Raw genomic sequence first — 14265 nt, 5'->3', positions numbered from 1 at the left:
ATTGGACACAGTCCCTGTCCCACACAGGGCTCACCATCTAAGAGGGAAGAAGTGGTATTTTATCCCCATTTTGCAGACGAGGAAACGCAGCCCCAGAGAAGTTAAGCGACTTGCTCAAGGTTACACAGCAGGCAAGTAGAGCATCTGGGATTAGAGCCCATTCTTCTGACTCCCAGACGAGTGCTCTTTCCTCCAGGCTGCTCTGCTTTTCATTCCCCAGTGGTCTGAAAGCCTCAAAAGTTCGGGCCCATGAGGTGGGGTGCAGCAAAAACATCAAAAATCAGAGCTCAGTGGCATTTGGAGTGTGCACAGAGCTGGAGCATAATAATAATCCCTGGACTTTTTCGGAGAGCGTTCATGGCTCCAAAGCCCTTTCACTGCCACTACCTCATTTTGCCTTTGTAACATCCTGCAGAGCATGGAAGAAGTGTATGATTATTCCCATTTAACAGAGGAGGAAACTGAGGCTCTGAGAGGTGAAGCGACTTGCCCAGAACTAGAATACAGGTCAGTGGATGCCCAGTTTGGGCCTCTTTCCTCCAGGTGCCACTGCCCCACTGGGCCATTGGCCAACCTCTTCCATCAGCCCACCTGTCAAAGTCAGTCAATCATATTTATTGAGCACTTACTGTGTGCAGAGCACTGTACTAAGCACTTGAGAGAGTACAATATAACAATATAAAACATTCCCTGCCCATAGCAAAGTTACAGTCTAGAGGGAGACTGTAAGCAGAAGCCACACTAGGTTGTAGGCTCCTTGTGGGCAGAGAACCATGTCCGCTTACTTATTGTCCTCCCCCAAGCACTCAATACAGTGCTGTGCACATAGTGCTCTGAGCACCCACCCTTTTAAGGTAACAAGTTCACGTTGCCCGCCGCAGAGAAGACGGGGAACGTGGGGAATAATCGAGCTGGGGTTTCCTTGACCTCGGCAAGAAGTGTATTTCCTGGCCACCCTGTCGTCTCCGATGAAGTGAGGGGCGGCTTTGGCTGAGGAGGATGGGGAAGGCTGCCTCGGTCCTCCCCGCCACGCCCGGATGGGGTTCCTGAGCTGCCCGATTCCTGGGAAACCTATCAGGCTACCGCTTCCTGGCCCTGATTAAGATATCACTTGCTGGAGTGAGAAATTAATTACTAATTACACAGTTACTTTATCGTGCTGCTTGAGTGCTAAAAGACTCAGAGTCTAAAAAAAAAAAACAACCAAAAACCCAAAAAATATAAACCCCGCGAGCCCCTGAGTGCCTAATTGGGTAAGCGATTTTGATTAAAGAATCGTTTCCCTGACCTCTCCCGGAGCATAGACTTGCAGAACTTCAGTCCAGTGCAGAACCTTAGTCAGGGTGACAGAATCGGGGTCCGGGAACAGGAGACACACACACACACACACACACACACACACACACACAAACACTGCCAAGTCAATTAATTGGTCCCTGCTGGAGCAGAATCAACCATATTAATAATAATAGTGATATTTGTTAAGAGCTTACTACGTGCCAAGCACGGTCCTAAGTCCTGGGGTGGATATAAGCTAATTCCCGTCCCACTTGGGGGTCACCATCTAAGCTCACGGTGGACCAAACTCTGGGATAGATCCAGGACAATCCGATTGGACACAGTCCCTGTCCCACCAGGGACTCCCAGCCTAAGGGGGAGGGAGAACAGGGATTGCATCCCCATGTTACAGAAGCGAAGGGTCCTAGAGGAGCCAGGATTGGAACCCAGGTAACAATGATAATAATAATGATAATTATGGTATTTGTTACGTGTTTACTGTGTGCCACGCTTAGTACAATGCGCTGGGGTGGATAATAATAGTAATGGCATTTATTAAGCACTTACTATGTGCAAAGCACTGTTCTAAGCACTGGGGAGGTTACAAGGAGATCAGGTTGTCCCACAGGGGGCTCACAGTCTTAATCCCCATTTTACAGATGAGGGAACTGAGGCCCAGAGAAGTTAACTGACTTGCCCGAAGTCACACAGCTGACAATTGGCAGAGCAGGGAACCCATGACCCCTGACTCCAAAGCCCATGCTCTTTCCACTGAGCCAAGCTGCTTCTCAAGTAAACAAGTAAACTGGATACAAGAAAAATTGGGTTGGACACGGTCCTTGTCCCATGTGGGGCTCACAGTCTCAATCCCCATTTTACAAATGAGGTAATTGAGGCCCAGAGAGGCAAAGTGACTTGCCCAAGGTCACACAGCAGACACGCCACAGGGTCAGGATTAGAACCCATGACCTTATGACTCCGATGCCCATGCTCTACCCACTACGCCATGCTGCCAGGTCTCCTGACTCCCAGCCCTGTGCACTTTCCACTGGGTCAGGTTGCTTCTCAAGAGGCCATCTGGTCCAGCCCCCGGCGCCAACCCTGGTTGCCATGTTTGCCCCCATTCTCTTGACGCCAGAGCTTCATGTTAGAAAAAGGGCCCTGGTCTCCTGGTCCTGCCCTCCAGGCTCCTTCTCCCTCCACTCTGCAGGCCCGGGATGGTCCCTTTGGGAGGTGCCCTGCTCAGGGAGTGGAGACGGACTGGTCCGGGATGAGGAGTGAGGCCCGCCTCCTGCCCGGAACTGCCTGCCGAGCCCGGGAAAGTAGCAGTCTAGTGGAAGAGTCTGGGCCTGGGAGACAGAGGCCAAAGGCTCTAATCCCGGTTCTGCCAATTTCTTGTTGTGGGACTCTGGGCTAGTCCCTTCATTCATTCATTCAATCATATTTATTGAGCGCTTACTGTGTGCAGAGCACTGTACTAAGCGCTTGGGAAGTACAAGTTGGGAACGTAACGCCACCCCTGTGGAGCAAAGGGAGCGGAGCTGGACGGATCCCATGCTGGTGTCCAATAAGGTCTGGGCTGGGAGAAGCAGAGGCTTCCAGGGGCTTCAAGCATGTGTCCCCAGGGGGCTGACTGGATTCTCCCTTGAGGGCCTTCAACCTCCAGCCAGACCCCTCTTGGCCCTCTCCCAGCAAACACCCCCTTCCAGTCCGGCCCCCCTCCAGCCACCACCGTTGAGGACGGCACCCTGGGCTGGTCGGACCATGGATCGGTTGATCAGTCAGTCAACTGTATTTATTGAGAGCTTACTGTGTGCAGAGCACTGTACTAACCTCCTCACTGTACCTCGTTCTCTCCTGTCCCACCGTCGACCTCCGGCCCACGTCCTCCCCCTGGCCCGGAATGCCCTCCCTCCACACAACCGCCAAACTAGCTCTCTTCCTCCCTTCAAAGCCTGAGAGCTCACCTCCGCCCAGAGGCCTGCCCAGACTGAGCCCCCTTTTTCCTCTCCTCCTCCCCATCCCCCCACCCTACCTCCTTCCCCTCCACAAAGCACTTGTATAAATGTTTGTACAGATTTATTGCTCTAGTTATTTTACTTGTACATATTTATTATTCTATTTATTATATTAATGATGTATATATAGCTATAATTCTATTTATTCTGATGGTATTGACACCTGTCTACTTGTTTTGTTGTTTGTCTCCCCCTTCTAGACTGTGAGCCCGTTGTTGGGTAGAGACCGTCTCTATATGTTGCCAACTTGTACTTCCCAAGTGCTTAGTACAGTGCTCTGCACACAGTATGCGCTCAATAAATATGATTGAATGAATGAATGAATGAGAGTAAAATATAACAATATAACAGACACATTCCCTGTCCACTGTGAGCTTACGCCCAGAGCGGGAAAGAGACATTAACAGAAATAAATAAATTACGGATTTGCACACAAGTGCTGTGGGGCTGGGAGGGGGGAATGAATAAAGGGAGCAAGTCAGGGAGCTGAAGAGATCTTAATCAGGGAAGGCCTCCTGAAGGAGATGTGCCTTCAGTAAGGCTGACCCTACTGAGAGCTCACCTCTTCCAGGAGGCCTTCCCAGACTGAGCCCCCCCTTTTTCCTCTCCTCCTCCTCCTCCCCTCCCCATCGCCCCCCTCCCTCCTTCTGCCCTACTCCTTCCCCTCCCCACAGCACTTGTATATATCTGTACATATTTATTACTCTATTTATTTTACTTGTATATATTTACTATTTTATTAATGATGTGTATATAGCTATAATTTTATCTTTCTGATGGTATTGACACCTATCTACTTGTTTTGTTTTGTTGTCTGTCTTCCCCCTTCTAGACTGTGAGCCCGTTGTTGGGTAGGGACCATCTCTATATGTTGCCAACTTGTACTCCCCAAGCGTATAGTACAGTGTTCTGCACACAGTAAGCGCTCAATAAATATGATTGAATGAATGAATGACCCAGGCCGGGAGGGACCTGGCGGGATGTGGCACTTGGGTTTATGTTCTGACGAACCTAGCTTAGGTGAGGGCAGTAGCACTTCTCCTCAAGTGGGACACCATTGATTGATTGACTAATTGATTGAGTAATTGACCGGGATACAGTTTTAGACCCAGGGCAGGGCCCGGAGGGACCCCTGACCAGTGGTACCCAACCAGCTATCTGTGCAGCCTTTCTGGGAGCCAGGTTGCCTGCTACAGGACTCCCTCAAGAGGACTCTGACACTGACCACTGCTGCCGCTCCCCAAGACCGAAAATTGGTCAGCAGAAGCTCCCCTACCAATCAATCAATCACTCAATCGTATTTATTGAGCACTCACTGTGTGCAGAGCACTGTACTAAGCACTTGGAAAGTACAAGTTGGCAACATATAGAGACAGTCCCTACCTAACAGTGGGCTCACAGTCTAGAAGGGGGAGACAGAGAACAAAACCAAACATATTAAGAAAATAAAATAAATAGAATAGATATGTACAAGTAAAATAGATAAATAAATAGAGTAATAAATATGTACAAACATATATACATATATACAGGTGCTGTGGGGAACGGAAGGAGGTAAGACGGGGGGATGGAGAGGGGGACGAGGGTGAGAGGAAGGAGGGGGCTCAATCTGGGAAGGCCTCCTGGAGAAGGTGAGCTCTCAGTAGGGCCATGAAGGGAGGAAGAGAGCTAGCTTGGTGGATGGGCAGAGGGAGGGCATTCCAGGCCAGGGGGATGACGTGGGCCGGGGGTCGACGGCGGGACAGGCAAGAACGAGGCACGGTGAGGAGATTAGTGGCAGAGGAGCGGAGGGTGCGGGCTGGGCTGGAGAAGGAGAGAAGGGAGGTGAGGTAGGAGGGGGCGAGGTGATGGGCGAGGGGTACCAGTCCTAGCTGCCCCCAGAGACCAGAGGGTGAGAGGCTGAACCCCTAATTGAGGGGGCATGGGAGAAGGACACGTAAGGGCAGTTCTGGAGAGGCCCAAAAGGATCAACCGTTCTACCAGTGCAGATGGAGAACTCAGGGGTCATGTGTTCCCGGGCAATGGACTATTCAGGGGTCACTGGAGCTGCAGGGTCAACAGATCATTGAATCTGGACTACTGTAGCCTTTGGCCAATCTTCAGGGCAGCCTTGAGTGGAGAGCAGCAATCTTGGAGAGAGGAGACCAGCCTAGCTTGAATTACCCACCTCAAGCCAGGCAAGCTCAAGATGAGAGAGAATAGAACCTAGCCCAGCCGGTCTTCAGCTGTCCACAACTTCTCTGATACAAACTCCTCAAAAGGGGTGATTCTGATCCATTGAGGCACCAATTGTAAAGGGAATCATGTTGTCGGGTATCATCATACCTGTTGGGTAGGGACCGCCTCTATATGTTGCCAACTTGTACTTCCCAAGCACTTAGTACAGTGCTCTGCACACAGTAAGCGCTCAATAAATACAGTTGAATGAATGAATGAATGAATGAATCATAATAATAATAATAATGGCATTTATTAAGCACTTACTATGTGCAAAGCTCTGTTCTAAGCGCTGGGGAGGTTACAAGGTGATCAGGTTGTCCCACGGGGGGCTCACAGTCTTAATCCCCATTTTACAGATGAGGTAATTGGGACCCAGAGAAGTTAAGTGACTTGCCCAAAGTCACACAGCTGACAAGTGGTGGAGTCGGGATTAGAACCCATGACCTCTGACTCCCAAGCCTGTGACTCCCAAGCCTGTGCTCTTTCCACTGAGCCACACTGCTTCTCATGGTTGTGATGAATTTAGCATTTCCACCTCAGTGACCTTACCCGTCCTCAGAACAACCCACAAGGCAGGTGAGGAAAGGAAGGCCCAGAGAAGTTCAGTGACTTCCCTGTAGTCACACAGTAGGCCGGTGACAGAACTCAGAAGAGAATAAAGTCTTAAAGCTCATTCCTGGTTCATCCCACGCAGTGCTTGTGGGAAAGGAAGAGCCTCCACACCAGTTAGGGTAGGATATGGGAACGGCCAGAGCTGGGATATGGTATTGCCTCCAAGGAAGGAGAAAGGCTGACATCCCTAGAGCCCAGAATAGGATTTCCCTTCTCTAGTCCTGTTTTCCTTCTCTCTCTCTTTTCATCAGTGGTATTTATTGAGCACTTACTGCGTGCAGAGCACTGTACTAAGTGCTTGGGGGAGTACAATACAATAGCGTTGATAGACTTGTTCCCTGCAGCTAGAAGAAGATAGTGTGGTAGAATGAGGGAGCTGGGTGATAGGAAAGGGTAGCGGAGTGTAATGGAAAGAGCACAGGCCTGGAAGTGAGGAGACCTGGGTTTGATTGCCCGGCCCACTGTCTGACCTTGGGCAAGTCACTTAACCACCCTGAGCTTCAGTTGCCTCAACTGTAAAATGGGGAAAAGAGAGATTGTGAGCCCTCTATGGAATGAGGGCAGCATCTGATCTCATAACCTTTTATCTACCCCAGTGCTTAGCACATAGTAAGTCTTGCATAAATACCTCGATAATTATTATTGAGTCATGGGTGGGGGGAGAGGGATGGCCATGAACAGGAGAGAACACGTTTGTGATGTCAACTCCCGTCGCCTGGGAAACGGACCACTTTTAGCGCCAGACAAATCCTCGTGGAGATGATCGGGGGTGGGATGGGAGGGAGGAGGCGGGTGTGGGAGGGGGGGAGTCAGGGGGCTGGGATGGGGGAAAATGGAGGGGTTAGGGGGCCAGGCTAAATAAAACTCCAGCTCTTTTCCTAGCTGGGACAGAAAGCAGGGCGAACAACCAAGAACCCAGCGTGGACTCCCACAAAATGGTTTGGGGCGAAATCAGTGAGCGACTGTTCTTTTTGTTTTTGCCACATTTCCAGAGAATAGATAATGTCATCACAAACAGACAGATGGAGGCGTTCAGAGCGGCTCCCTCCCTCCCCCGCGGCTGGCCGTGGGCTGATCGAGGTCTTTCTCCAGCTTCTAGCCAAGGGGCAATCGACCTTCCTCGGTGAGCCGGGTGGGTCTGTTTCCTTCCCATTTCTGCGCTCTCCCTCTCCAGTGAGATTTCCTGGGCCAACCCCAAGGGTCCAGCCAACCTGTGGAGCCCTCAGATGGTCCCAGATTTCCAGAGGCCCACCATCACTCCACGCCCCCAGCCCTCCTGGACCCAGGGCTGGCCTAGGAAAGGCCCTGAGGAGGAAAATCTCACCGCCGACCTCTCATCTACGTCCTGCCTCTGTCCTGGGACGCCCTCCCTCTTCACATCCGACAGACGATCACACTCCCCACCTTCAGAGCCTTAATGATGGCAAATCTCCTCCAAGAAGTCTTCCTTGACTGAGCCCTCATTTCCTCTTCTCCATCTAACTTTTGCATCCCCCCTGCACTTGGATCGGTACCCTTTATTCACCCCTCCCTTAGCCCCAGAGCATTTATGTTCAAATCCGTAATTGTTTTTTATATTAATGTCTATCTCCTCCTCTAGACTGCAAGCTCAGTGTGGGCAGGGAATGTTTCTACCAACTCTGTTATACTGCATTCTCCCAAAAGCTTAGTACAACGCTCTGCACACAGTAAGCACTCAATAAGTACCATTGATTGATTAACTGAAGGGAAGGAGTGGGGAGAGAGGGAGAGAAAGAAGAAGGGAGGGAAAGAGGAAAAGAGGAATCAAAGAAGAGACGATGAGAGGGAGGAAGGGATACGGTACTCTCCCAACTGCTGAGTGCAGTGCTCTGCACACAGTAAGCGCTCAATAAATACGATTGAATGAATGAATGGGTGGGGCCGTGGGGAGGAGGGGGGAAATAGGGCCGGGGGTGGGGGGAGCGGGGGGGAGAGTTTAGTCAGCAAGGACTTTCTGGAGGAGTACAATGCTTGCCACCTAGAGTGAGAGCTTTAAAAAGACCACAGCAGAGCACTTAAGCCTCTCTTTGCCAGTTGTGTTTGCATGTTGTTATTGTTGCTTGGATTCTTTAATGTGTTTCTGGACTTCGATCACTGGAATATTTTACTGATGCTTGTGCATTTGGGCCTGTCCAATCTCGCCCACGAGAATGCAGACTTTCCAAGAGTAGGGACCAGTCTGATCATCCTTGGGAGCTTTTCCAGAGCCTAGGACAGGGTTCTCTCTTCTCTCTCTCTCTCTGGCTCTCAATCATCACAGCTGACTGGTTCTTGAGGCCAACTGTCAGTCCATCTTCCCAAGGTCCCTCTACAGTGTCCGATCATCAGAGCAACTCTGAGAGCTCCTTTGTCCTACAGACAGAAAGGAAATCACCGACAGTCACAGCCTTCGGCTCTGAGAAGGAGGCTGCCCTGAGGCCTACTGGGAATCTCCTCCAAGGCTGCCTGGGAGTACTTCCAGGACACAGCCACTGCCACTTGGCATCTTGAGGATCAAGCTACAAAACATGTGGGAGGAAATGGGATGCCCCGGCCAAAGAAATCTACAACTCCACCTGCCACCACCAACAATCGATAAGAATAAAAGTGGGATTTGTTAAGCGCTTGCTATGGCCAAACTCCGTGCTCAGCACTGGGGTAGATACAAGATAATCAGGTGGGACACAGAAACCACGTCCCATATGGGGCTCACAGTCGAACGGGGAAATGTACTGAATCCCCATTTTGCAGGTGAGGTAGCCGTGGCACAGATAAGTTAAATGACTCGCCCAAGATCACACAGCCAGTAAATGGTGAAGCTGAGATTAGAACCCAGATCCTCTGGTTACCAGGTCTACAATCTCTCCACTAGGCCATACTACTACTACTCCTTCTAATAATAATAATATAATAATGGCATTTATTAAGTGCTTACTATGTGCAAACCACTGTTCTAAGCGCTGGGGAGGTTACAAGGTTGTCCCAAGGGGGGCTCACAGTCTTCATCCCCATTTTACAGATGAGGGAACTGAGGCACAGAGAAGTGAAGTGACTTGCCCAAAGTCACACAGCTGACAATTGGCAGAGCAGGGATTTGAACCCGTGACCTCTGACTCCAAAGTCCGGGCTCTTTCCACTGAGCCACACTGCTTCTACTGCAACTACTAATATCAATCAATCGATCCATCGAGGATGTTTATTGAGCACCTGCTGTGTGCAGAGCACACTACTAGGCGCTTGGGAGAGTACAATGCCATAGAATCGATAAATCCGTTCCCCACCCACAAGTCTAGAGGGGGAGACAGATGGTAAAATTAATTCTGGTTCTGTACATGAGTTGGGGGGCTGAGGTTGGGGTGAATGTCAAGTGCTTAGAGAGTATAGATCCAAGAGCGTAGGTGATGCAGAAAGGAGAGGGAGTAAGGTAAAAGAGGGGCTTGAAGGGGGAAGACTTCTTGGAGGAGATGGGATTTTAATAAGGTTTTGAAGATGGGGGGAGCGGTGGTCTGTCGTATATAAAGGGGGAGGAGGTTACAGGGCAGAGGGAGGATGTCAGTAAGGGGTCAGCAGCAAAATGACAATAACGACTGCTATTGCTATGCTACCATTACTTCTTCTTCTACTATTACTTCTACTCCTGTTAGAGAGAGCTCACTGAGCGCTCCCCTCCTCCAAGAGGCCTTCCCAGACTGAAGGCCTCCTCCTCTCCTCTCCTCTCCTCTTTTCCTCTCCTCCTCCCCATCTTCCTCACCCTACCTCCTCTGCCTCCCCATAGCACCTGTATATATGTTTGTACAGATTTATTACCCTATTTATTTTACTTGTGCTTATTTACTATTCTATTTAGTTTATTAATGATGTGCATTTAGCTTTAATTCTATTTGTTCTGATGACTTGACACCTGTCCACATGTTTTGTTTTGTTGTCTGTCTCCCCCTTCTCGACTGTGAGTCCGTTGTTGGGTAGGGACCGTCTCTATATGTTGCCAACTTGGACTTCCCAAGCGCTTAGTACAGTGCTCTGCACACAGTAAGCGCTCAATAAATGCAATTGAATGAATGAATGAATACTATTAGCTCTACTATTATTGGCCCAGTGAAAAAAGCATGGGCCCAGTAATCAGAGGACCCGAGTTCAAATTATATTGAGGCTATCGATGCCTGTTTACTTGTTTTGTCATCTATCTCCTCCCTTCCAGACTGTGAGCCCATGGTGGGCAGGGATTGTCTCTCTTTGTTGCTGAACTGCACTTTCCAAGCACTTAGTACAGTGCCCTGCACACAGTAAGCACTCAATAAATATGAATGAATGAATGAATGAATGAAATCCTGACTCTGCCACTTCCTTACTGGGTCATCTTGGGCAAGTCACTTCATTTCCCTGCGCCTCAGTTGCCTCACCTGTAAAATGGGGTTTCGATATCTGCAGGACCTGATTATCGAATATGTACCCCAGCCAGAACTTGGCACAAAGGAATTGCTTAACAGAGATCACCATCATGATGATTCTAACTACTACTGAACAACAATAATATAACTATGGTACTTAAGCGCTTGCTCTGTGCCAAGCACTGTCCTAAGTGCTGGGATAGATACGAGTTAATCATTCATTCATTCATTCATTCAATCGTATTTATTGAGTGCTTACTGTGTGCAGAGCACTTTACTAAGTGCTTGGGAAGTATAAGTTGGTAACATATAGAAACGGTCCCTACCCAACCACGGGCTCACAGTCTAGAAGGGGGAGACAGACAACAAAACAAAACATAGAGACAGGTGTCAAAATCGTCAGAACAAACAGAATTAAAGCTATATGCACATCATTTACAAAATAAATAGTAAATATGTACAAGTAATAAAGAGAGTAATAAATCTGTACAAATATATATTCAGGTGCTGTGGGGAGGGGAAGGAGGTAGGGTGGGGGGGATGGGGAGGAGGAGAGGAAAAAGAGGGCTCAGTCTGGGAAGGCTTCTTGGAGGAGGTGAGCTCTCAGTAGAGCTTTGAAGGGAGTAAGAGAGCTAGCTTGGCGGATGTGTGGAAGGAGGGCATTCCAGGCCAGGGAAGGACACGGGCCGGGGGTCGACGGTGGGATAGGCGAAAATGAGGTACAGTGAGGAGGTTAGCAGCAGAGGAGGTTGGACACAGTCCCTGTCCCACACGTGGCTCACACACTTAATCCCCACTTTACAAATGCAGTGACTGAGGCCCAGAGAAGTGAAGTGACTTGCCCAAGGTAACACAGCAGACATGTGGCGGAGCCGGGATTGGAACCCACGTCCTTCTGACTTCCACGCCTGTGCTCTAACCACTAAGTCACGCTGCTTCTGAACTACGGCTCCAGCATACCTCTGCACGCGTCCTTGGCTCGCTTCCTTTCCGTTTCCATGCGGCCTCTTGCATTTTCCTCCTCTCTGCCCCCTCCCCTGCCCCCCCCCCAGTCCTCCCGAGCCTCTCACCCCACTGCCCTCAGGAGGCAGAGCCGTGGCCGGGTCGCCGGACACCTACCCTGCCATGACGATGAAGAAATCCAGACGGTTCCAGGTGTCCCCGAGGTAGCACTTCTTGCCAAAGATGCCCAGGGCCACCATTTTCAGCACCATCTCCATGGCAAAGAAGATGAAGATGAAGTCGTCGAACACCTGCCGGACCCCCAGAAACACAAGAGGAGGGTGAGCCCACAGAGGGCCTCCGACCCAAGGCGGAGACAGGACACACGGCCCCTCCGGGGCCCTCTTTCCGTCGGCGGGCGTCCCCACCCTCCACGGCCTCCCTGTAATGGCACCATGTCAAGGAGAAAAGCCAAAAATCATCAGGGAGGGTCTAGGAGCAGGTGGGGAGAGCATGGGGGGCAGTTGGAAAGTGAGGTGAGAGCTGGGAAAGGCTTAGAGAAGCAGCGTGGCTCAGTGGAAAGAGCACGGGCTTTGGAGTCAGAGGTCATGGGTTCGAATCCCGGCTCTGTGTGACCTTGGGCAAGTCACTTAACTTCTCTGAGCCTCAGTTCCCTCATCTGTAAAATGGGGATTAAGACCGTGAGCCCCACATGGGACAGTTTCATTCATTCATTCAATTGTATTTATTGAGCGCTTACTGTGTGCAGAGCACTGGACTAAGCGCTTGGGAAGTACAAGTTGGCAACATCTACAGACGGTCCCTCCCCAACACCGGGCTCACGGTCTAGAAGGGGGAGACAGACAACAAAACAAAACATGTGGACAGGTGCCATTTTTGCTTGAAATGGAGGAAAATGCCAAGCCAATGGAGGCTTTGCGGGAGGGGAGAGATGTGAGAAAAATGGCATTTTTAGGTAGAGGATTCAAACTGTGGAGTGTACTTTAATCAATCAATCAATCGTATTTATTGAGCGCTTACTGTGTGCAGAGCACTGTACTAAGCGCTTGGGAAGTACAAGTTGGCAACATATAGAGACAGTCCCTACCCAACAGTGGGCTCACAGTCTAATAGACCGAAGACAGGAGAGGTTGGCGGCAATTTGAACCCATTGTATCCCCCCAGTGCTTATAACAGTGCTTTGCACATAGTAAGTGCTTAACAAATGCCATTATTATTATTATTATTATTATTATTATTATTATTATTATAGAACATAACCAGGAAGGGCAAGGAGGAAGCAGTGCAACTGCAGCCGGGGAATAGAACAGCCACAGAAGCAACCCCTAGAACTTTAACCCAGTCACACTCTCCCCTCCACAAGGCCCCTCGGGAGCAGGACAGGCCATGAAATAATAATAATAATGATGATGGTATTTGTTAAGCACTTAGTATGTGCAAAGCACTGTTCTAAGCGCTGGGGGATACAAGGTGATGAGATTGTCCCACGTGGGGCTCACAGTTTTAATCCCATTTTACAGATGAGGTCACTGAGGCCCAGAGAAGTGAAGTGGCTCGCCCAAGGTCACACAGCTGACAAGGGGCGGAGCCGGGATTCAAACCCATGACCTCTGACTCCCAAGCCCGGGCTCTTTCCACCGAGCCACGCTGCTGCTCTAATCAGCATCCTGTTTTCCTCTCCCTACCAAAAAGTGTGGCTCGCCCTGAGCTCCGGGCCAGTGGGCTGGTAACTATTTTCAAGGCTGCATTAGGCGCTCAGTACCCCCTCTCTCCCCCATCCCCCAGCAAGGGCAGCAGGGGACCAGGAGAAGCGGGGTTAGCCTTACCTGCAGGATTTTGCAGCGATCAGAGAGGCAGTCCATATCCTCACAGGGCTGGTACATCCCCAGGGTGACACAGTTCAGGAGAATCACCATCATGCTGACGCACTCGAACCAAGTGCGGGGAGAAAGGGAGAGTCAAGGAAAACCCGGTGGAGGGAGGGGGGAGTGCCCGTGTGCATGTGCCAATCGACCCATCGATCACATTTATTGAGCACTTACTGTGTGCGGAACACTGTATCAATCAATCAATCAATCAATCGTATTTATTGAGCGCTTACTGTGTGCAGAGCACTGTACTGAGCGCTTGGGAAGTACAAGTTGGCAACATATAGAGACAGTCCCTACTCAACAGTGGGCTCACAGTCTAAAATCAATCAATCAATCAATCGTATTTATTGAGCGCTTACCATGTGCAGAGCACTGTACTGAGCGCTTGGGAAGTACAAGTTGGCAACATATAGAGACAGTCCCTACCCAACAGTGGGCTCACAGTCTAAAAGGGGGAGACAGAGAACAAAACCAAACATATTAACAAAATAAAATAGAATAGATAGAATAGATATGTATAAGTAAGCACTTGGGACTGTACCGGACAACAGAGTTTTTGTTTTCTTTTTTATGGCATTTGTTAAGCACTTACTACGTGCCCGGCATTGTTCTAAGCGCTGGGGTAGATACGAGGTAATCAGGTTGAACACAGTCCCTGTCCCACATAGGGCTCACATTCTAAATCTCCATTTTACAGATGAAGGAACTGAGGCACAGAGAAACAAAGCGACTTACCCAAGGTCACATAGCAGACAAGGGGAAGAGCCAGGATTAGAACCCACGTCCTTCTGACTCCCGAGCCTGTGCTCTATCCACTAGGACATGTTCCCTGCCCACAAAGAGCTTACAGTCTAGAGGGGAAGGGTCAAGGACCCCTAGGTGGGTCTGGCAGCAGCAGAAGCGGGGAGGAGGGGG

General features: G+C 49.9%; 1 protein-coding gene across 1 annotated transcript in view; it reads right to left on the bottom strand.

The window, feature by feature from the left end:
* CACNA1I (calcium voltage-gated channel subunit alpha1 I) overlaps positions 1 to 13416 on the bottom strand; it is a gene marked incomplete at its 5' end in the record, with an annotated part of 119427 nt that extends 106011 nt beyond the window's left edge. The window contains 2 exons of the mRNA XM_038756084.1: positions 11636 to 11769; positions 13306 to 13416. Of these exons, the coding sequence (XP_038612012.1) occupies positions 11636 to 11769; positions 13306 to 13416 (245 nt within the window). The remainder of the gene's footprint in view (positions 1 to 11635; positions 11770 to 13305) is intronic.
* Between the last annotated feature and the right edge of the window lie 849 nt (positions 13417 to 14265).

Source organism: Tachyglossus aculeatus, chromosome 14, assembly GCF_015852505.1.
Source record: "Tachyglossus aculeatus isolate mTacAcu1 chromosome 14, mTacAcu1.pri, whole genome shotgun sequence".
In the NCBI taxonomy this organism is placed as follows: domain Eukaryota; kingdom Metazoa; phylum Chordata; class Mammalia; order Monotremata; family Tachyglossidae; genus Tachyglossus; species Tachyglossus aculeatus.
The sequence above is the reverse complement of the archived record's forward strand: the minus strand, read 5'-3'. Positions and strand labels throughout refer to the sequence as shown.